The following is a 21,900-nucleotide window of genomic DNA, read 5'->3' as shown; positions in this document are numbered from 1 at the left end:
CCTCCACTGTGCATTTACCGTTCCTCCGGGCTTTCCGTGCGGGGCGGCTCGTGTCTGTTCACTGCTGAATGACGTTCCCCGCCCGGACGGGCCACCGTCTATCCGTCACCTCCTGGAGGACATCCGGGTTGCCTCCAGATGTCGGCAGTTGGGAATCAGGCTGCTGAAACCCTGTGTGCGGGTTCCTGCGCGGACGGACGTTTTCGTCTCCTTTGCGTAAATACCAAGGACAGTGAGGGCTGAGTCAAGTGGCAAGAACATGTTTAATTTGTAAAAAGCCCACCAGACTGGCTGTCCCATTCTGCATTCCCAGCAGCAGCGAGGGAGAGCCCGCTGCCCCACGCCCTCCCCGCACGCCTGTCGGCAGCGCGGCCAGCGGGTGTGCACGGCGTCACGGCGTTGGTTCGCGTGTGTTCCCGACGACACGCGACGGGCATCTCTGCACGTGCTAACTGGCCCTCTGTCTGTCTTTGATGGAGGACCTAGTGAGGTTTTGGCCCATTTTTAAACTCGATTGCTTGCTTTCTTATCGGTGAGTTTTACGAGTTCTTTGTATGTTTCAGGTAACAGTCTTTTATCAGATGTGTCCTTTGCAGAATTTTCTCCGTCTGTGCCTTGTCTCTTCGTTCTCTTAACAGTGTCTTTCGCAGAGCAGAAGTTTTTAATTGTAATGAAATCCAGCTCATCTGTTACTGCTTCATGGACCTTTGGTGCTGCGTCTAAATGGTCCTCACCACGCCCAGGGCCCTGTCGGTTTCTCCTGTGTCATCTTCTAGGAGTTCTGTCCCTCCTCATCTTACGGTCATGAGCCGTTTCGAGTGACCCTTTGAAGGGCGTGAGGTCTGTGTCTAGGTTCGCTTTTGCACACTGGATGCCCAGTTGTTCCAGTACCATTTGCCGAAAGGCTATTTTTTTCTCTCCATTTTATCTGTCGCCTTTGTTCTCACGTCACAATCAGTCGACTGTATTGATGGGGGCCGTTTCGAGGTTTTCTGTTCTGTCTCACCGATCTCTCTGTCGCTGCTTCCCCCACCACAGCGTCTTCATTGCTCAGCTTTACAGTGAGATTTGGTGTTGGGTAGCGACTCGCTTCTCCACGTAGGCTGCAGAGTCGTGTTGCCCGTGTCCACCACGCGACTGGCTGGGGTTTCGACGGAAGCCACACTGGATCCGGAGACCCGCTCGGGGAGAACCGACAGCGCGGCGGCACGGAGTCTCCGGGGCCACGGCCGCGGGACACCCCTCCGCCTGTTTCGCTCTCCTTTGGTTTCGTCCATCGGGGTTTAGCCGTTTCTCTCAGAGAGGCCTCGTGCGTGTTCGGTAGATTTATACTGAGGTATTTCATTTTTGGGTGCTGATATAAATGGTAGTGTGCTTTGAACCTCAAGTCCCACCTGTTCATTGCTGGTGTGTGGGAAGGCGATTGATGTTCGTGTATTGACCTCATACCCTGGGATCTTGCCGTAACTGCTCATTAGCCACGGGAGGTTTTCTGGTTGATCCTGTGGATTTTTTAAGTAGAGCGTCGTGTCATCTGAGAACAAAGAGAGTTTTTTGTCTTCTGTCCCAGTCGGTATACATACCTTTTGTTTCCTTTTCCCGTCTAATCAGCGAGGACTTCCTCTACGGTGTTGAAAAGGCGTGGTGAGAGGCGACATCCTGGCCTCCTGCGTCATCTCGGTGGGAAAGCTTCGAGTTTTCAGCCTTTAAGTATGACGTCAGCGGCGGGTCTTTTATAGCTAGTCTTAACCAGGTTGGGAAAGTTCCCTTGCATTCCGTAGTTCTCCAAGAGTGTTGATGAATGCGTGCTGGGTTTTGACAAATGCTTTTTCTGCATCTATTCATGTGATCGTGTGATTTTTCTTATTTAGGTTGTCGATGTGATGGATTACATCAGTCATTTTTCAAATGCTGGTGCAGTCTTGCATGCCTGGGATGAGTCCCAATAGGTCGTGGTATATAATTCTTTAAAACATGTTTTGACTCGATTTGCTACAGTTTTGTTGTGAAATTTTACTTAGGTGTTCACGAGAGATATCAGTCTGTAGTGTTCTCGTAATGACTTGTCTGGGTTTGGTAACAGGGTTATGCTGTCTTCATAGAATGAGTGGGGAAGTGTTCCCTCTGCTTCTGTCTTTGGGAAGAGATGTAGAGAATTGGTGGAATTTCTTCCTTAAGTGCTCTGTAGAATCCACCAGCGAGCCTGTCTGGGCCTGGCACTCTCTGTTTCAGAAGGTAGTTAGTTAATTGTTGATCCAATCTCTCTTGTAGACATGGGCCTGTTCAGTTTGCCTGTTTCTTCTTGTGTGAGTTTTGGCCAGTCGTGTACTTTCCAGGAACCAGTCCACTTCGTGCAGGTGATCAAGTCTGGGTGTGGAGTTGTCCGCAGCATTCCTTTCTTCTCTTTCTGAAGTTCATGGGTCTGTGGTGAAGTCCTCTCTTGCATTTCTGATACCAGGAGTTTGTGTTTTCTCTCTTTATTCTTTGTTGGCCTGGTTAGAGGCTCATCAGATCTTTTCAAAGAACCAGCTTTTGGTTTTGTTGATTTTTTCTACTGATTTCTTGTTTTCAATTTTATTGATTTCTGCTTTAATTATTACTATTTTTTCTTCTGCTCACTTTGGATTTAATTTACTCCTTTTCTGATTTCCTAAAGTGGAAGCTTAGATTATGGATTTTAGTTCTTTCCTCTTTTCTGATAGATGCATTCGAAACTACAAATTTTCCTTTAAGTGTTGTCTTCGCCACAAAATTTGATAAGCTGTGTTTTCATTTTTATTTTAGTTAAAAATATTTTAAAATGTTTTTTGAAATTTGCTATTTAGAAGTGTGTTGTTTAATCTCTACATATGTTTGGATTTTCCAATTACCTTTCTGTTTTTGACTTCTAGTTTAATTTTATTGTGGTCTGGGAAATGACATTTCTGCCCACTTTTTAAATTCATTCATTCGTTTTCTAATTGTTGCGTTTGAAGATTTTTCTGTATATTTTGGAGATAGCCCTTTATTACATGTGTGGTTTGCAGGTGCTTTCTCCCAGTTGTGGCTTGTCTTTTCACCTGGTGGCACCTGATGCTTCAGCTGCAGCTGGCGGGAGGGTTTGTTTGGTCCCTGCTGTTACTTCTGCTAGAAGCAGAAGTCTAGGCTCTTGATTTTTATGTGTTGACTTTGTGTCCAGTTACTTTGCTGAATCCTCAAATTGTTTATTAGTTTTAAAACATTGATTCTCTTTTTTTTGTTTTGTTTTTTTCCCAAATACATTATCAAAACTACGGCAAATATAGACTTTCCAAGTTTTAGGCCTCTTACTGTTGTTTTGCCTGATTACAGAGGTTTAGGGCTGAAGAGGTGTGTGTGTGAAATCAGGTTGCAGGACCCGTCAGTCTGTGGCACAGTATTTCATCTGTAGAGGTGTGATGTGTATGTGCATAGGGCGCATGTACGTGTGTGTGTGTGTGTGTGTGTGTAAAATCAGTAAGTAATTTAACCTGGAATAAATGTTGACTTTTCTGACACTCTTTGTCATCTGTAGAAATCATACATTTTTTTCCCATTAAATGTGAAAATTTATAGTCGTGACTTCTCCAATATTGAACTTTGTATCTTAAAACAAACCCCATTGGGTTATTATATTTATTTTTTAATGTGATGTTAGATTCTTTTTGTTAATATTTTATGTAGGATTTTTGGATTGATACTTTAAAGTGAGGTGTGTTCTGTAGCTTTCCTGTATTATGTTCAAGTATCATAAGGTTTATATGCTAAGGCTGCATAGTTATTTCTTGCTTAACTTGAAAATCAGATATTGTAATGCAAATCCCTTCCCCCATTATCTTAAATAGGAAAAATTACAATATACTATAAAAATTATAATACATTAGAATCGGTTGCACTCAAAGTCCCCAGCCAATTTCTTAAAATATAAGTAAAGCATAGACAAAGGGGAAAAGCAAAAACTGTCACATCAGGATGCGAAACGTGCAACAATGTTTCCTGGTCAGCCCAGCGGAAACAGCCGCTAACAAACACGCTGTGGGTGCTGCCTCCGCTGTGGGTGCTGCCTCCGCTGTGGGTGCTGCCTCCGTGAAGGCGACCACTTTTCCAGGCGTCCACACGTAATTCTGATAGTTGACCAAGTGGATGAGGAATCTCGCCTCAGAGTTTCCCCCACATTCTGTTCGTTAAAAATGTTGTACAGAGTCTGGGGGATGTGTACATTTCCCTTAGAAACATCAGCCAAGAGCCCCGACCCGGCACTCCGGTGAGGGGGACACATGCCCTCCAGGCCCCCAGCAAGCCTCAGGGCCGGGTGGGGAACGCCGCCTGCAGGTGTGCGCCTCCTGTCACTGCATGGGAGGGATCGGAACGTTCTCTTCGTCCCCTTTTCTGAGGTTTAGGCAGCATTAGGATTACCTGGTCCTGAAAGATTTGGCAGAATTCACTCGTGGGAGCATCTGGGTCTGGTTTTGTTGTTGTTTGGCAGGGTAGTTTTTGAAAATTTCTCTATTTCTGTGTGGATATTGGTCTCTGCAAACTTTCTTGTCTCCTGAGATCAGTTTGGCAAATTATAATTTCCCTATAAATGATCCTTTTGATCTAGGTTTTCTAATTTATGCACATAGAATTGTGCAAAGAATTAGCTTAATTTTTTTTAGAGTTTTTCCTTTCCTTAAGTTATTAAGCTCTCTTGCATTTATTTCCTTATGGAACTTAGAATTTTAAAAATATTTTTAAAAATTTTACTAGCAATTAAATTTATTTTTTATTCCCACCCCCACCACCTTTGGCAACCATCAACTTTTCTCTGTGCCTGTGAATATGTTTCTGTTTTGTTTTGTTTGTTAATTTGTCTTTTTAGATTCTGCATGAGTGAGATCATATGGTATTTGTCTTTCTGTGCCTGACTTTTTTCACTTAACGTAATACCCTCCAGGTCCATCCACGCTGTTGCAAAGAGCTAGATTTCATTCTTTTTTTGTTGCTGAGTAATATTATATTGTGTATATGTACCACTTTATTCATTCACCCATCAGTGGACACGTAGGTTGCTTCCAAGTCTTGGCTATTGTAAATAAGGCTGCAGTGTACATGGGGTGCATATATTTTTTCTGATTGGTGTTTTTTGTTTTCTTCAGATAAATAGCCAGAAGCAGAATTGCTGGATCATAAGGTAGTTCTATTTTTAATTTTCGGGAGAACCTCCATACTGTTTTCCGTAGCGGCTGCACCAATTTTCCGTCCCACCAACAGTGCACGAAGGCCCCTTTTCTCCACATCCTTACCAATGCTGCTGTTTGTTGATTTATTGATGACGACCATTCTGACAGGTGTGAGGCGATATCTCATTGTGATTTTAATTTGCATTTCTCTGATGATTAGTGGTGTTGAGCAGCTTTCCATGTGTCTATTGCCATCTGTATGTCCTCTTTGAAGAATTGTCTGTTCAGGTCCTTTGTCCATTTTTTACTTGGAGTGTTTGTATTTTTGGTGTTGAGTTGTATGAGTTCCTTATATATTTTGAATATTAGCCCTACATCAGATATAGCGTTGGTGAATATCTTCTGCCATTCGATAGGTTGCCTTTTCCTTTTCTTGGTGGTTTCATTTGCTGTGCAAAAACTTTTTGATTTGCTGTCATCTCACTCGTTTATTTTTTCTTTTGTTTCCCTTGTTTAAGGAGACACATCTGAAAAGATACTGTTAAGAGCAGTGTGAGTGAGTTTACTGCCTATGTTTTCCTCTAGGAGTTTTATGATTTCAGGTCTAACATTTAAGTCTTTAACCTATTTTTAGTTTATTTTTGTATATTGTATAAGAAAGTGGTCCAGCCTCATTTTTCTGCATGTGTCTGTCCAGTTTTGACAACACCAATTATTAAAGAGTTATGCAAAGAAGTGGCTTAATTTTTAAAAATTTCCTCTGTTTCAGTGTTTGTCTTTTTTTTTATCCTGTGTGTTTTGTGGTTTCTTTTTCTTTTCTTGATTAAACTAGTTAGTAGTTCATGTATTTTTTAGATTTTTGAAAAAAGAAACAGCATTTTAATTTTATTAGTTCTATGGTTTTATTGTTAAATCATTACTTTTCTACTTTATTGTTTTTCTCATGTGGTTTTTGCTTTACTTTGTTGTTCCTTTTCTAGCTTGTTAACTTGGAGACTTTGTTTATTTATTTTATTCTTTGATTTTTATTGTATGATTATTTAAGGCTCTGAGTTCTCCTCTGATCACTAATTGATTTGTGCCCTTACAGATTCTGACATCTGGCGTCTTCATGTTCATCAAGTTTTAAAGAAATTATGTAATTTTAGTTTGTGTTTCCCATTGGCGTTTGTGGGTTCCTTGGAACTTTGTACACAAGCAAGTCATCTGCAAATGAACAGTTTTGCTCATGTTCTGATCCACATGCCGTTTCTTTCCTTTCCTCCCCTCCGTGTACTGGCTGTGACTTCAGTACTGTGTCAGGTGGCAGTGCTGAGAACTGGCACCCCCCTCTCCTTCTTATCTTTGGGGGGCATCCAGTCTTTCAGTAGTAAATGTGGTGTTAGCTGTAGTGTTTTCCGTTTTTCCATAGATGTGATTTATCAAATTTCCCTTCATTTCCTCTTTTCTGAGAGGTTTTACATTGATGAGTGTTGAATTTTATCAAACGATTTTCTGGCATCAGTCAATACGATTGTGTGTCTTCTTCTGTGATATGGTAGTTTATGTCGATTTTCAAGTATTAAGCTGGCCTTGCATTCCCGGGTGGAATTCTATTGGTTGTTGTGTATAATTATTTTTATTTATTGCTGAATTCCGTTTGTTGATGTTTTATAAGGAGTTTGCCTCCGTTTTCACGAGGGACATTGGTCTGTAGTTTTCTTTTTGGTACTCACGTCTAGTTTTGGTATCAGAATACTGAATTCATAAAATAAATTGGAGATTTTCCTTCAGTTTTTTGGGAGGAGGTTGTGTAGTTTGTGTTCACGCTCTTTTAAATGTCTGGTAGAATTTGCCAATGAAACATTTATTTTTTGTAATTTAAAAATTATCATTAGTAGTCATAGGGCTGTGTTCTCTCTTTCACATTGGTTGAATTGGAGTAGTTTGTGCTTTTGAAGGAATTGGTCCATTTCATTGGAGTTGTCAGGCTTATGTGTGTATAGTTGTGGTCCCTTAGCCTTCTTTCGCTGTCATCATTACCCAGAGTGACAGGCCACATTGTTGCTGATCTTGGTAATTTGTGCCTTTACTTTTCCTTCGTCATTCTTGCTAGATGTTTGTTAATCTCGTTGCTCTTTACAAAGAACCAGATTCTTGTTTCACTGATTTTCTCTGTTGCCTTCCTGTTTCCAATTGCATTTGATTTCTGCTCTTTATTGTTTTCTTTTTTCTGTTTACTTTGCATTTATTTTGCTCTTTTCCAGTTGATTGAGATGGGAGCTCGGATTATCGATTTGAGTCTTTTCCTCTCTCTCAGTGCAAACTGTTCGCTACGCATTTTCTCCTGAGCACCAGTCGAATGCGTCCCACAGATTCCGATGTTATTTTTTCATTTCCATTCAGTTCCATTAAAAAAATTCCCATTAAGACTTCCTCCGACCCATGGACTGTTTGGAAGTGCGATGTTTAATTTCCCAGCGTTTGGAGCTCTGTTCTCCTTTTAAATCTTTCTGTCACTGACTTCTGGTTTGATTACTTCGTGGTCAGTGAACAAACACCCCCTGCGTAATTTCAGTTCTTTATGACTTGTCGAGGTTTGCTGCCCAGCCCAGGGCGCGGCACATCGTGACTTACGTTCTGTGTGCGCTGCTGCTGTGGGTGGAGCACTCAGCTCTGTAGGTGCCAGCGAGACCCTGGTGCTGGGTGCTGGGGATTCTGTGTGAGCGCATCAGCTGTCGAGAAAGGGGTGCTCAGGTCTCCCACTGTGAATGTGGCTTTGCCTCACTCGCCCTTCAGTTCCATTAGGTTTGGTTTCACATATTCTGAAGCTCTGTCACTGAGTCCACATGCATTTCGAATGGCTGCCTTCCTGAAAGATGAACCCTTCTGTCATTCCGTAATGAGTCTGTCTGTCCCTGATAATGTTCTCTGCTCCGATGTCTACTTTATCTGACAGAAATATACCCAACTCTTGCTTTATTTTGGCTAATATTTTCATGGTATATCTTGTTCACCCTTTTACTTTCAAACTAGCTATGTAGTTATATATTTAAGTTAGTTTCCTGCAGACATCATATAGTGGCATTATGTTTTTAATCTATTCTGTTGCTTGTCTTTTATTTGGCATATTTAGACCATTTGCTTTTAATGTAATTATATATGTTATGACTTGAATCTGCTTGCTTATTTATTTATTTATCTCTGGTCTTTGTTTTTCTGGCCTCTATTCCCTGCCTTCCTGTGGGTTGCTCGTATACATATTTTGGAGTACATTTTGATTTAACTATAGTATTTTATTTGATTTAACTATAGTATTCTATTGTTTTTTAATGGTTGCTCTAGGTGTTATATATTTAACTTTGCTTTATATATTTAACTTATCCCCGTCTACTAGACTTGTCATTTTACCAGTTTGAGTGAAGTACAAAAACCTTGCCTTTCTTTTTTCCTCCCGATGTGTAATTGTCTTAATATTTCCTCTGCACTTATTTAGAACCATGGTAGTTGGTGTTATTATTTTTGCTTCAACTTGGAAATTTAGAAAACTGAAGAGGACAAGAAAGCGCACTGTGTTTACCGCATTCCCGCCTCCTGTTCGTTCTTCCTTCCGGCGGTGCCAGTGCTGCTGCTTTCTGTTCGGAGGGCCTTCCTCGGCGCCCTGTAGGGTGGGTCTGCAGGCGACAGGTCCGCTCCGTGTTTCTTCATCTGAGAATGTCTTGACTCCCTTCTTCCCCGAAGGATGTTGTCACTGGCTATGAAATTCTGGGTTGACAGTTCTTTTTTTTTCAGCACTTGAAAAAACGTGTGCCTCTTCCTTCTGACCTCCATGGTTTCTGATGAGAAATCCACTGTCATTCGAATTGTTTTCTTCCTATAGGTAAGATGTTGTTTCTCTCTCGCTGCTTTCAAGATTTATGTTTTTCTTTATATTTCAGAAGTTTGATTATGATATATGTTAGCATGGGTTTCTTTAGGTTTATCCTGTTTGGGGTTTGCTCAGATTCTTGAATTTGTAGGTTCATATCTGTTTGCCACATTGGGAAAATTTTCATCCATGATGTCTCTGAATGCGTCTTCAGCTCTGTTCTCTTTCCCTTTTCCTTTCAGGACTCTCCGAACATGAATGGTAGCTCTTTTTTTCTAGTTGCAAAGGTCCCCAGGGCTCTGTTCATCTTTTTCAGTCTCTCTTCTTCCTGTCGTTCAGGTCAGGTGATTCCCATTGTTCTGTCTTCCAGGTTGCTGATTCTTTCCTCTGCATGCTCCATCCTGCTGTTGGGCCCATTTATTGAGTTTAAATTTCAGTTATTGTGCTTTTCAGTTCTGACATTTCTGTTTGGTTCTTCTTTACATCTTCTATTTCTTTGCTAAGACTTTTTGTTTTTTTGCTGAGATTGCTCTATTTTTTCATTTGTTTCAAGTGTGTTTTTAATAGTCTGTTGGAGCACTTTTTGATGGGTGCTTTAAATTATTGTCAGATAGTTCTAACAGCTGTGTTATCTTGGTGTCTACTAATCTTTTTTTTTCTCATTGAAATTGACATTTTCCTGGTTCTTGGTGTGACAAGTGATTTTTTTACTAGACATTCTGATATTATGTTATGAGCCTGTAGGTTGTATTTAAAGTTCTGCTCCAGGGATGGGCGGGGAGGCTTGAAGCTGCCTCAGTGACAGATGAGGTGGGAGTGCAGGGTCCTCACTTGACCTCCGTTGATAGCAGTGGGGTGGCTCCTTGTCCCAGCTGGACTGGGGTGGGGGCTGTAGCTCCTGGCTGGGCTCCACTGATGCCATCCTGCCCAGGAGGCATGGGACCGCCCCTCTGCTCCCACACAGCCTCTACCGACACAACAAAGGTTGACCTCGTTACCTCTGGGTACTGGCAAAAGTCCTGGCATTTTACTAGGATTCACTCGAGCAAGTCAAGGGAAGGCGTAGGTGGTAACTGGAGTCCAGGCTTCCATGTGGCCTTTGCAGATGGCCCGTGGGTCGTGGGTCTTGCCACCGCAGAGTGGGGTATGAGAGCTCCTTTCGGCTCTCTCTGCTCATGCCTCGGCAGGGCTGTGGGGTGCCTCCTTACAGGCTGCAGGGGGTGGGCGTCCAGGCACTTCGCTCGGTCTCTGCTCACGAGGGGCTAGGGCTGCAGTGTCTTCCGTGCATGTGGCTGTAGCCGGCTGTTTTGTCTGCGATAAGTCTCTTGTCCTGCCAGGCTGCTCGCCTCCTGGTCCTGTGCCTGGGAAAGCTGCCTTCTGTCGGGGCCCTAAAACTCGTGCGTGCCACTCTGGACCGCCCCTTCTCCAGCACCAGGGGTACTTGAGGCAGGGAAGGGAGCCTTACGCTGGGCTGCTTCTCGGGTCCCAGTCACTAGCCAGTGTGCTTCCTCCTCTCCACCTTCCAGAGCCTCTGCTGGTCGACTTTACATGTGACATCCTGGGCTTTCAGTCGGGCTTAGTGGGGCGAGTGGGGCCAGCCCTTCCGTTTCATTTCCCAAGAAGCTGAAGTCTTGAATTAATTTTCACACGTGGCATCAGGAAAGGGTTGAGATTCCTTTTTAGCCACCCTTCCCCCACAGTGTCCATTGATTTTGGTGCCATTTGTGGGAAAGGCTATCTTTTTCCCATTAAATTACTTTGGCACTTTTGTCAAAAACCAATTGGTGGGTGTTATTTCAGAAGAAATTTCTGGGATTGTGGTTTTAAATGTTAGTTCAACTACATTCTTTTATTTTTGTTTTTCAGCGTTGTAGTTATACAAATGTTGGATCTGCTTTGTCTGTCTTCTGTATGGCTTTCTCTCTGATCTTTTTGAAAACGCATTCCTTATTTCATATTTTTTCTCTTGGCTCATTTCACTCGTATCTTATTTTTCCTTTGCTCTGTTTTCAGTCGTATCTATTTTCCCTGGGACTCCTTGTGATTCCCGAGATGACTTTGTCTTTCTCTTTAATGTATTTTCTCAGATTATTTTGTATTTTTAGAAAGCATTCTGCTGCTGCGTTTGGTCAGCTCCCATCTCTCATCTCGTAGCTATCTGTATGTTTTCGTGTTGGGCTTTTGAATCTGATTTGTGTTTCCTCATTATCATTAGGAGTTGCTTGTTGAATAACACTCACTTTGTGTTGGAAGGTCGTGTGACAGCCCTCTGCTTTGCAGCCGTTTTTCTGTGGAGTATTTTTATTAACTGAAAAATTTTCGTCCTTCCTTTATATATTCTTATGGTAAAAGCTTTGTATGGATGTTGGACCCCTTTTTCTGATAATGAGAAAGAGTGTTAAACTTTCCTGGACCGGCAATTACATGTGATTTTGTGGGGAGCAGGAGTGGATTCAACACCTGCCCCCAGTGCAATGAGATCCTGTTTTCTTACTTGGTCAGGCCTTGGGGCACGTCTGGTCAGCTCTGATTCTTTGGTAACACGCTGCCTCTGCAGGACCCCGGCCCGCAGCCGTTTGTTTCTTTCTTTCCCTCCGTCACAGCCGCCAGAGCACCATGCCCTGTAGAGTGGCTCTGTTTCCTTCAGAAGTAGTGTCTTCCCAAGGTCGCTGCCTCCAGCCCTGGGTACTTTCCAAGCTCTTCCCTCCCAGGTGCCCAGGAGGAGCGCTCGGCTCTCCAGAGCTCAGACCTGTTCTTAGTGTTTCTCTGCTCAGCTGGGCTCCTTTCCAGTCGATGCGCACAGGCCTGCCCACTGGGCTGTCCCTCCGGCACACAGTCCCCGCCCGATTCTGCAGACCTCAGAGGTGTGTGCCCCCGCTCGCACGTGAATTCATGTTTGCAGTTTTCTTATTCCCCACATGCTGTACGTGTGGACTGTGGATGCTTCTACTACCATTCCTTATTTTCCATATGGCTTACGGGGCGTGTGGGAGAAATTCGGGTGTAGGTGGGAGTCCCCCTCATATCTGCTGGGCTTATGGTCATGGCCGCCTTCGCCTTTCTGATTTCCTTCCTTCCCTCACTCCCTTCCTCTCTCGCTCCTCCTCCCTCCCTCCCATTCTCCTTCCCTCCCTTCCTTCCCTCCTTCCCTCAATAAGCCCTTTCCCCCCAAGGGCTTGTCAATTCAGATAGACCATCAAAGTCTGGATCTTTGGCTTTCTTGATCTTCTCTATTGTATCTTTGCTTTCCGTTTCATTAATTCTGTTCGGGCCATGACATTTCAGCCTTTCTACTTTGCTAATGTAGAAAAACTAAGTCTTACCCTAAGAATTATTTTAGTTGCATCTTACATGTTGTGAAGCATCCAATTTTTTGGTTCTATATTTTTTCCAGGTTTTGTTATGATTTCTTATTTGACTTGAGTTATTTATAAGTATGGTTTTGAATTTCCCAATGTGAGAGGTTTCTTTATGAGTTTTTTAAAAAATTGGTGGTTTTTGTTTTCTGTTGACTTCGTTACCCCTTCTCGTATTGCGTCACTCCTTGCATTTCATGTCATCTGTTTTTTTCCTCCTTGTGCTTGAAGAACATCTTTTCTGATTTATTTCGGTGAGGTTTGGTGGTGGTAGGTTCTGTCTGTCTGCACAATCCTTATCCCGCCATTGCTCGCGAACAGTGGCTTCGTGTTCCGTGGAACTGCAGCCAGTCGCTTCCTCTCGGCTCCCGGCGCCGTGGCACTGCCTCGCGCTGCGGCAGCCTCCGCTGAGAGTCCGAGCCGGCGCCTCGTGTGGCCCTGTCTTCTCTTTGTGGCTGCTGTGGAAAACCCTTTTCACTAAGGAGAGTGGAACCCTGAAAGTCCATGGTGTGAGGAACCACCGCGCCCTCCCTCCCCCTCAGGAAGCCACCCGCATCCTGCCGGTCTCCTCTGTCCTGCACGTCTTCGAGTGCCGCTTCAGTCTGGCCGTGCCTGTGAGTGTCACCGCCGGTCAGGGGCTTTGCAGCCACGGTGGCCGTGTTGCACACAGCAGTGCTGATTGTCATTTCTTAGTATCACCTAATGCTTACCGCAAATGAACATTTCACCAATTATTTCTAAAGTAATTTTTTTACCATTGATTGGTTTGAATCAGGCCGCAAACGAGGTTTGCTCACTTGACTTGCCTCGTAATCTGTCCATGTCCTTTTCCTCTGTAATGATTTCGGCTCTCTACTTCGCCTGCCATTTATCTGTTGAAGAAACTATGTCATTTGTCCTGTAGATGTTCTGAATTTGTTGGTCACCTCGTAGTGTCACGTGGTACAACCCTCTGTCCTCGGTCTCTCCTGCTAACGGGCCATTAGGTCCAACGCAGGCCTTTGGGACCTTGGCCCTCTTGGAATTTGCTGTTGGCGCTGTCCCGTGCCTTCTCGACAGTGGCACCCTGTGCTTGTGACAGCCACAGATATCTTCAGACCCGGGCAGATGAGCCCAGGAGGCAGGCGGCCTCGTTTGTGAACCACAGAGCTAGAGACAGAGTTGGAAACCAGATAAACCCCTTTGGGAGCTGCAGGGGTGTGGGTGCCCGCTTCCTGTCGGAGACCCCGGGAGTTTCGCAGGGCCCTGCACTCTCTGGCGTCTGGGCCAGTCCCTCTGCTGTCGGCTTCCGCACCGCCATCCCTGGCAGGAGCCGCGGGTGATAGCTGCCCGAGGTCATCAGGCAGCACAATTTAATGTCTTTATTACTTTGACCCTTTCTGTAAGGAAGAACTCACCCCATCAAGTGGTTATCCTGAAATACAGTTTGCATTTGCATTAAGTCAGAACCATGCTTAATTCTGACTTTATGTGGTGTTCAGGTTTTAAAAATTGTGGGCTAGTGCCTTAGGGACTCCAGACGTGACCAGCAAGAGGTTTAGGAAAGATGTCTTGCCGAGCTTTCGGGTTTTAGCATGCTTGACGCGTGCAGTCCTGTGGCACACTGTTAGCGTCTCCTGCTCCCATGGTCCCCTTTTTGGCCAGTCGGAGCACCTTAGTGTCGCCTCTTTGGGGCTTGTCACGTGCCTGTGGTGGTCCTTGGCGGCTCTCCGGTGTTCGTGGGAGCACGTTCGCAGACCCTTCTGTTCCTTTCCTGCCCCAGACCTGGGTGGGGCCGTTCCTCCAAGAAGACTGGGCTCCGGTTGTCCCCGCACACCCCCCCAGCTCAGTGCACCTCTGCCTCAGAGGCCTCGGCCTCAGCCTCTCCTTAGGGCACCGCCCTGACTGCTGCGGGTGGGCAGGACGTGAGGCCTGCAGACACCCCAGGTGGCCCTCGCAGCAATGGGATGATGGCACATGCAGTGGGTCAGGACACCTCTGAGCTTCCCTGCAGACCGTATGCGCCTGCGGCTGCCAGCTCGCACTGCATGATGGGCACAACTCCGAGGTGGCTTTCTGCTCTCCGTTCTGTCTCTCGGTCCCTCCGACCTCTCCTGGGGACGTCCTTGGTCCACAGTCCCCGTGGACCTCCTGCTCAGCTGCTCCTGCAGCAGCTGACCTGCCAGCCAGCTCCTCGGACGGGGCCGGGCACTCGCCGGCGTTGGGGTCATCGGGGGCCTCGTGTTTCTTCGTCCTTGGGAATCCAGACATGAGATTATTGGGGTTTTACCTCACTTTCTTGATTTTGTGTTTGTATCTCTTTTCCCTTATCCTGAAAATTTTGTCTTTCAACTTTTTTAGAGCAGTTTTAGGTTCGCAGTAAAAGCAGCAGGCAGAGGTGTGCCGTAACCCCTGTTCCCGTGGGCTCGTGGCCACCAGCACCGTCAGAGCCTCCGCCGGGTGGCGCTGCCGTCCCAGTCGGCGAGTGCAGGGCCCCGTCCGCGCGGGGCGCTCCCTGTGCGTCTGCGGGCCCGTGTTCCCCGCGGCGGACTCGCACACGGCCTTCGCACTGCTTTGATGTTCTTTCTTTGTGTCTTTAACTTTGTTTATTCTCTTTTAAAAATGGCGTTCTTTTAAAAATTGTACTTTGCCATTCATTATTTGCTTCTACTCTACAGAGATACAAGCAGTATTTCGTCTAGTCACAGGGCTGCCAGGCTTTCTTGTCACTCTCGATTTTTCTGTAGATTATTTTGTTTCCTGTGTAGCCACAGTTAGTCTGCCTGTGAGTGTATAATTTTTGACCCCTGAGCTATTCGATATTTGCTTTCAAATTTCCGCTTGTAAAATTTGAATCTTCAATAACCCTTCGTTTCTGATCGGCGCCTTCATTTCCAGCTCAATCGCACTGCGAGTGGGGAGCACGAACCGCGTGACGGTGAGGGGAAGTTCGCCGCCCCACGACGTGCTGCTGTCACACAGATTAGTTTAAACGGGTTGTTTTTAAAAAACGAAAGCCTCAGAAATAACCTTTGACCCCCCCCCCTTACCTGCCTAAGGGAATGGATAGAAACACCTCTTGAAGAAAGGGGCGTCATCTCGGCATCATGGCGTGAACTGGATGTGCAGACGGGAGGGACGAGCCAAGTCTAACTGAGCCCTCTGCACCCCACTGGTTTTGGGGTCCCAGCAAGAGTCGTCTACATTTCTGCTCGTTTTGCCTGTTTCCCTTTCGAAGCCAGAGCCCTGCCCACTTCTCCTTAGTCCGGCATGGAAACCTCCACCACCTGACGCGTCCCTAGTTCCCGTGTTCTCAGGGACCCCCTGTGCACTGTCCCTCGAGTGCTGCTGAATCAGAAGGCTTTCTAGACTCGAACGACAAAGTTTTATTCAAGGGGCTTCAGATTTGCAAGGGGGGGCACTTCCAGGTGACACCGAGTGTTCTGAAGAAAACGGAGAAGCCGAGGGTGCTTGTGGTGAAAGCACATCCGGGGAAGAACCGGTCCTGCCTTCGTAGCTTCTGGGCTGGGCCGGACGGCGGCTCCCCGGCGACCGGGCACCTGGCACCAGACATCCTGTCCCAGGTTCTTCGGGGAGCAGGCCTCGGACCGTGCACGCCTCCAGGCACTGACACACGGCCGAGAAGTCCAAAGGTTTGAGTCCTCAGCTGAGGCGAGACGGAGCCTGTTCCCACGTGCCAACTCGCTCTGGTTGGAGCAAGCTCGCCGGCTCAGCTGTGGCTGCGTTTCGTTCCTGAGGCCTCCTTCATACATGATGAGTGTGGTCGTTTTCTCTCGTCGATCTGTCTCGTGTCGATTTGATTATCAGTCCGGCTGGAAGAACTTAGAAGGGTGGAAGGAAAATTACTTTTCCGCCCCCCGCGGTTTCCTTAGAGACACTGAGACAGTGCTTTGTGGCTCAGCAGATAGTCCGTGTTTGTCGACGTGCCTCGGGAGCTTAAAAGGAACACGTTTTCTTCACTTTGGGGAGCACCGGGCTTTTCATGTTTGTTGTGTTGCGAGAAACCCCACGATTTTCCGGACAGTTCCCCTGACCGACCGGCTGGCTGATAGCTGGGTGCGGGGCGCTGAAACCTCTCTCTGTCGATCTGTCAGCTCTTGCTCTGCGCGTGACGTATTTACTCATCGCAGTGATTTCGCGCAGTCGGAAACCTGCAGCGTTGCCACGGGGGCCAGCCTGGCGGGTGCCCAGCACTCCCGTAAGTGGCTGTGAGCCGGGAACTGCCCGCTGCGGCCCGAGGCCCCGAATATCACGGCAGCGTCGGGACTGAGGAAAGGCCCGCGAGGAGCGGGGGGCCCGGGGGGCCCGAGGCCCTCGCACCCGTCGGGGCCACTTTCATGCCAGGGGACGGGGACGGGGACACGTCAGCACAGCCCTGGCTGCCATCCGCGCGGGGACCTCGTGGCTGGGGCGGGCGGAGGCCGGGGTGGCAAGCCGCTCTCTCACGTGGTCCAAATCTCTGTCGGGAGCCTTTTTGAAAACTTTAAAAATGTCTCTTTAAAAACCCTTTTCATTAAAATATTTGTGTTTGTGTTTTGCACATTAAGCTACTTGATGCCTGTGTGAGATGGCCGTGTCTCTGGATCCGAACCTTTGTCCTCTTGGGGCGATTCTCTGTAAAGTCAATGCCGGGCTATTTCTTATGGTGCCTTTTCCGATGTGGCTCTGTGCCTGAGCCTTTTCCTCTTTGCATGAACATTTGCTGGGCGGGCCTTTTGCCCATCTTCTGACTTTGAGCCTGTGTGTGGCTGCACATCCCAGCTTGTCTCTGGGAAAGGACACGTCACCGCGTCACCAGCCCGGCAGTCCGTGTCAGCTCGCAGCCAGGTTCCCTCCGCTCGAGTTTACTGTGGTTGCTGATTCTCTTGGGTTTGTTCCATCCCTTTTAGGTTCTAACACGTATCCCATTTTTCCTCTGTTTCCTCATTTTTAACATTGAATAATTGGTCGTTTATGCGGCACGGAGCCCTGGTTCCTCACGCAGGCTCTGGGTCCCCGCTCCCTTCCTGCTGCCCTTCGTCGTCCTCTCTGCCTTTATGTTTCTCTTAAGAAGCGAAGGTGAGCTGTGACGATGGTGTCGGCTCGGATCCCTGCAGCCTCCCCAGCCTCTCCGTGCTCTGGGAACTCTGCCGCCCATGAGGATAGAAACATACATTAGGGTAGTTAAAGATGACAACCTCACGTGAGAAGAATACTGTGTACGGACCACAAAGTTTTCTTAAGAAGGGCCGAGGTCATGGTCATTTAAACTCTGGGGAGTCTGACCCTGGGAACCGAGCTGGGGAGGGGCTGCTGAGAGCCCAGGAAGGTCTTGGGCCAGAAGCGAGGACTGGAGCACGGGGAAGCAGTGTGGATTGCGTCCACGCCTGCTGGCCAGCCGACCCACACCAATGTCCCACCTGGCCAGTGTCCGCCGAAGCCCTTGGCATGGCAGGACACTGCTGTGGTCCCCAAGAGGAGGGTCCCGAGCCAGGCTGGACTAGATGCCTGGGTCAGGACCGCGTCTGTGGTCCAGCACTGGCCCGGGTCTTTTCCTGAGGGGTGAGCCCTGAGCCCGGGGAGGGGAGCCCAGCGGCCCCGGTCTCTGGGCCGAGGGGCCGCGTGTTCCTAGAACACTCCAACAAGCAGCTCCAAGTGGGGCAGAGGTGTCCATGGCTAGGGTGCCGCGTGTGACTCGGGGAAGCGCAGGGTGAGGATGGGGTCTCCGCAGACGGTCCGGCTCTCGGGGGCCGGCTCACTCCCGGCCACGGCTCACCCAGGCGTGATCTGGCGTGTGCCCCTGTGCCCTCATCCACGCGCCCTTTCCTGGGCGGGTGCACTGGGCCGTGGGTTGGAGCTGGGTCAGTATCTGCTGCCTGGGCGAGGCCCATGTGACGGGGGCCTGACGTGTGCTGTGCCCTGACGTGGCGGCCCGGTGTCCTTTCAGGTGGCAGCGGGGACCTGGAAAGCCAAGCAGATGGGAGGAAGGCGGCGGAGGCCGAGGACGTGACGAGGAGCGGCCCCCGGCCCATCGTCCCCTACAGCTCCATGTTCTGCCTGAGCCCCACTGCCCTGTGAGTCCCCCGCCCCCTCCCGCACATGCCGTGCCCGCCGCTCGGCTGGCCCGCTGTCCGCGCGCACGGGACAGCGGCGCGTGCTGGGCGTGACCCGGGGGCACCGGTGTGTGCACGTCGCGGTGAACACCCCGGTCACCGTGGCGGGCCTGCGTCGCCTTGCTCCCCAGATGAGGACACAGAGGCCCCGGGGAGCCCCCTGGCGTGTGCACAGACGCCTGGCAGTCTCTGTGGCGGGGCTGGGACCAGGCGGTCAGACCCCGGCCGCGGCCTGCTCAGCTCCGCGCGGCGCACGCCCGCGAGACGTCCCGCGCCCGGCGCCCCTGCGCCCTCCTCTCCGTCGCCTGCCACGCAGCCATCGCTCCTTTCTCATCGTTGCGGCTGCCTCCGCGAGTCCAGCCAGTGTCACGCGCCACACGGCGTTGCCGGGGCTGGGGGTGCCTGCCGGGGACAGGCTGCAGACGGAGTGCAGGGGGGGCCGTGCTCAGGAAGCGCCCCCGGGGCTGGCCGTGAGGGGGAGAGGCCATGTCGGCTCCAGCGGAGGTGCCGCTGGAGCAGAGATGCGGGAGAGGGGAGGGAGAGGCGACAGGCAGGGCCCCTCGGAGGCCAGCGCAGCCAGAGCCAGGGCTCGGGGCAGTGAGGTCCCATGGCCTCAGCCCCGTCACCACCCATCAGTCCGCCTGTGCCTCCCGCCCCCCGCGGCCCCCGACGCAGCCCCGCACTGCCCGCTGCCTTCGCCCCCCTCCGCCTGCTCCTTCCGAGGGCAGGTGTCGGCCCCTGCTCTCCTCTGCCCGGGCCAGTGGGCGGGCGGGCGGGGCGGTGCTGGAGACAGCCGTGGTCCCGCCTTCCACGCCCGCCAGGGCGTGCTGGGTGGGGGCGGCTGGGGAGGGAGGTCCTGGTGTCTAGGGGCGGGTGGCAGAGATAGGGCACCTCTCATGGAGGAAACCAGCGATCCCAGCTGAGACCCAAAGGGGAAAAGGCAGTTAGAGGAAGAGATCCAGGCCGGCTCCCTGTGCAGGACAGAGGTCTCAGTGTCCGGGCCGGCTCCCCGTAAAGGACGGAGGTCATAGGGTCCAGGCCGGCTCCCCGTGCAGGAGAGTGGTTCCAGGGGTCCATGCTGAGTGGCCTGGGGTGGTACAGAGTGAGTGGGGAACTGGACACTATGCAGATGGCCCTGGGATGCTTGGGAGGTTGTAAGCGGTTGGGTTGGGGTCACAGTCGGGTGGCACTCTAGTGGGTCCTTCGTTGGGCAGACTGGAGGCAGGGAGACCCTGAGCAGGCCGAGCTTTTCGTGGGAGGGGCAGGGAAAAGGGCGTCGTACCGTGGAGAGGCTTGGAGGTGGAGTGGGGAGGCGTCTCGGAGGCACAGCATGCAGGATTCGACGGCCAGTGAGATGCGGAGGGGGCTGGCGGTACGGGGGCTTCGCCCAGGGTCTGCTGGACAGTGGGACGCCGGCCGAGCCGGGTGCGCAGAGCGGCAGAGCCAGGGGCAGGGGCTGGGAGCTTGGCCCGGAGTCGAGGAGGGGCCGGGTGGAGAGGGTCTCCGGCACAGGCTCGAGGGGCCATTCGGCCAGGTTGGGAATGAGGACCTGACCGTGACCACGAGAAGGACTTCAAGGGGGAGGGGTCCGCAGGAGCAGGAAGTGCTGGTGGGGGACGCGGTCGGGTAGCGGGCGGGGGCAGGGTGGACAGAAGAGGCGCCGCTCCCCGGCGGGGGCAGGAGACACGACAGGCATGTCCACGGCCCCCCCCATCACCGCCTCTGCCGCCCTGTCCTGCTGGGGTGCCCCCCAACTCCCTGGTCCGTCCACTGCTTGTTGGGGCATCGCTCAGTGTCTGACCGTCTCCCGCTGGTTGGTGTCCACCCTGGATGCTGGCGTCGTGCTCAGCGCTCTGCCCTGGGGTCCTGAGGGTGCCGGGGCACAGCAGTGCTGTGGACAGGTGACTGAGCGCACGTGTGCCCTGGGGGCACGGCACCCGCAGGGCTCCTGAGGGCTCAGCCTACTCTGTGCGACAACCCCCACCTTGCACACCTGTCAGCCGGCCAAGGGCATGGCGGGCCAAACATGGGCAGAGCGTGGCTGCGCACAGCGGGACGTGAGCGCCAGCGAGCCTGGAGCGGGCCAGCCTGCGAGGGGCGTCCGCTGTCCCTGTGAAGGGCGTCTGCAGCCTTCCCAGTCCTCTCCGCACGCCCTCCTGAGAACTGGTCACCACCGACCACCGGGCCGTGGGCTTGGACACTTAGAGCTCAGCCTCGTGCAGGGAGAGCCAAGTCGAGACCACGGGGAACCCGTGAGGGACGGGGGGGCCAGCCTGGCCCAGCGTGGGCCTCGGTTGAGTCACACTGTGTCCCTAGGCTCCGCCGTTGCTGCCACTACATCGTGACCATGAGGTACTTCGAGATGGTCATCCTTGTGGTCATCGCCCTGAGCAGCATCGCTCTGGCCGCAGAGGACCCCGTGCGGACAGACTCGCCCAGGAACAACGTGAGTGCCGCATGGCAGCTGTGCAGGGCACAGGGCTGGGGACCCCATGGCCACAAGCCCTGAGAGGAGCCTCCTTTGGTTGCAGGCCCTGAAATACTTGGACTACATCTTCACGGGCGTCTTCACCTTTGAGATGGTGATCAAGGTGAGGCGTGGCCTGCCCGCGGCCTGCCCGCTGCTCACCCTCCCTCGCAGCCCCCTGGGCGGCGTGACCTCCTGGAGGCACAGGCGGTGGGCCCTGTATGCACACAGCAGAGCGAGGGGACGCCCCGCGGCTTCACACCAGCCTTGGGACGGCTCCCCAGTGCCACCTTGGTCCCTGCCATGTCCTCGCAGGGTTCGCCCTCCCCACCCAGCAACCATGGGGCTCAGCCCATCCTCAGCACTGTCTGGTGCGCGCAGAGGAGGAGGGCATGGGGCAGGGAGGGCAGAGCCCACAGACCACCGCAGTGGGACCGAAACTGCCCTCAGAAGGGCTCGGTGTGAGGCGGCAGCTCAGGACCCGCCCCCTCGCCGCGGCCGCCACGTGCCGTCCGTGAGCGCTGGCAGGCCTCGCCAGCGGCAGCGCGTGCCGAGTGGCCGGCATGGTGGCGTGGTCGACGTGCACACGCGTGCGTCTCCGGCTGCAGAGCAGCTCTGTGTCCCCGTGCACGTGACGCGGGGCGGCCTTGCGCGTCCACACCGGTGCCTGCTCTCGCCCTGGCAAGCGCCTGGGGAGGTGTCATCCCGGTTTACAGATGAGGGGGCCAAGGCTCAGAGACGTTATGGTGTCAGAAGCCACAGTTCGGGGGTCGCAGACCAGGCCCCTGTGAAGCCCAGCAGCCCTTCTTCCTGCCGCAGAGTCCCGTCCGAACGTGCGTGCCCCCGGCAGCTCAGTGGTGGAGGGCCCTCATTCAGGCTCTAGGGCGTCTGGGGCCCAGGCAGGGTCTCAGCCAGCCAGGATCGTGGAAGGGTATCTGGGATCAATGGCCATGAGGCCCTCAAGGACACACCTGGGCCG

General features: G+C 51.0%; 1 protein-coding gene across 8 annotated transcripts in view; it reads left to right on the top strand.

Annotated features, from left to right (window-relative positions):
• CACNA1B (calcium voltage-gated channel subunit alpha1 B) overlaps positions 1–21,900 on the top strand; it is a 147,633-nt gene that overhangs the window by 78,739 nt on the left and 46,994 nt on the right. For all 8 annotated transcript variants that reach the window (XM_036239419.1, XM_036239416.1, XM_036239423.1 and 5 more), the window contains 3 exons: positions 18,289–18,415; positions 20,771–20,900; positions 20,986–21,045. In XM_036239419.1, the coding sequence (XP_036095312.1) occupies positions 18,289–18,415; positions 20,771–20,900; positions 20,986–21,045 (317 nt within the window). The remainder of the gene's footprint in view (positions 1–18,288; positions 18,416–20,770; positions 20,901–20,985; positions 21,046–21,900) is intronic.

This window comes from Rousettus aegyptiacus, unplaced genomic scaffold (genome assembly GCF_014176215.1).
Source record: "Rousettus aegyptiacus isolate mRouAeg1 unplaced genomic scaffold, mRouAeg1.p scaffold_m13_p_3, whole genome shotgun sequence".
Classification (NCBI taxonomy): Eukaryota; Metazoa; Chordata; class Mammalia; order Chiroptera; family Pteropodidae; genus Rousettus; species Rousettus aegyptiacus.
This window is presented reverse-complemented; position numbering and strand designations above follow the sequence as displayed.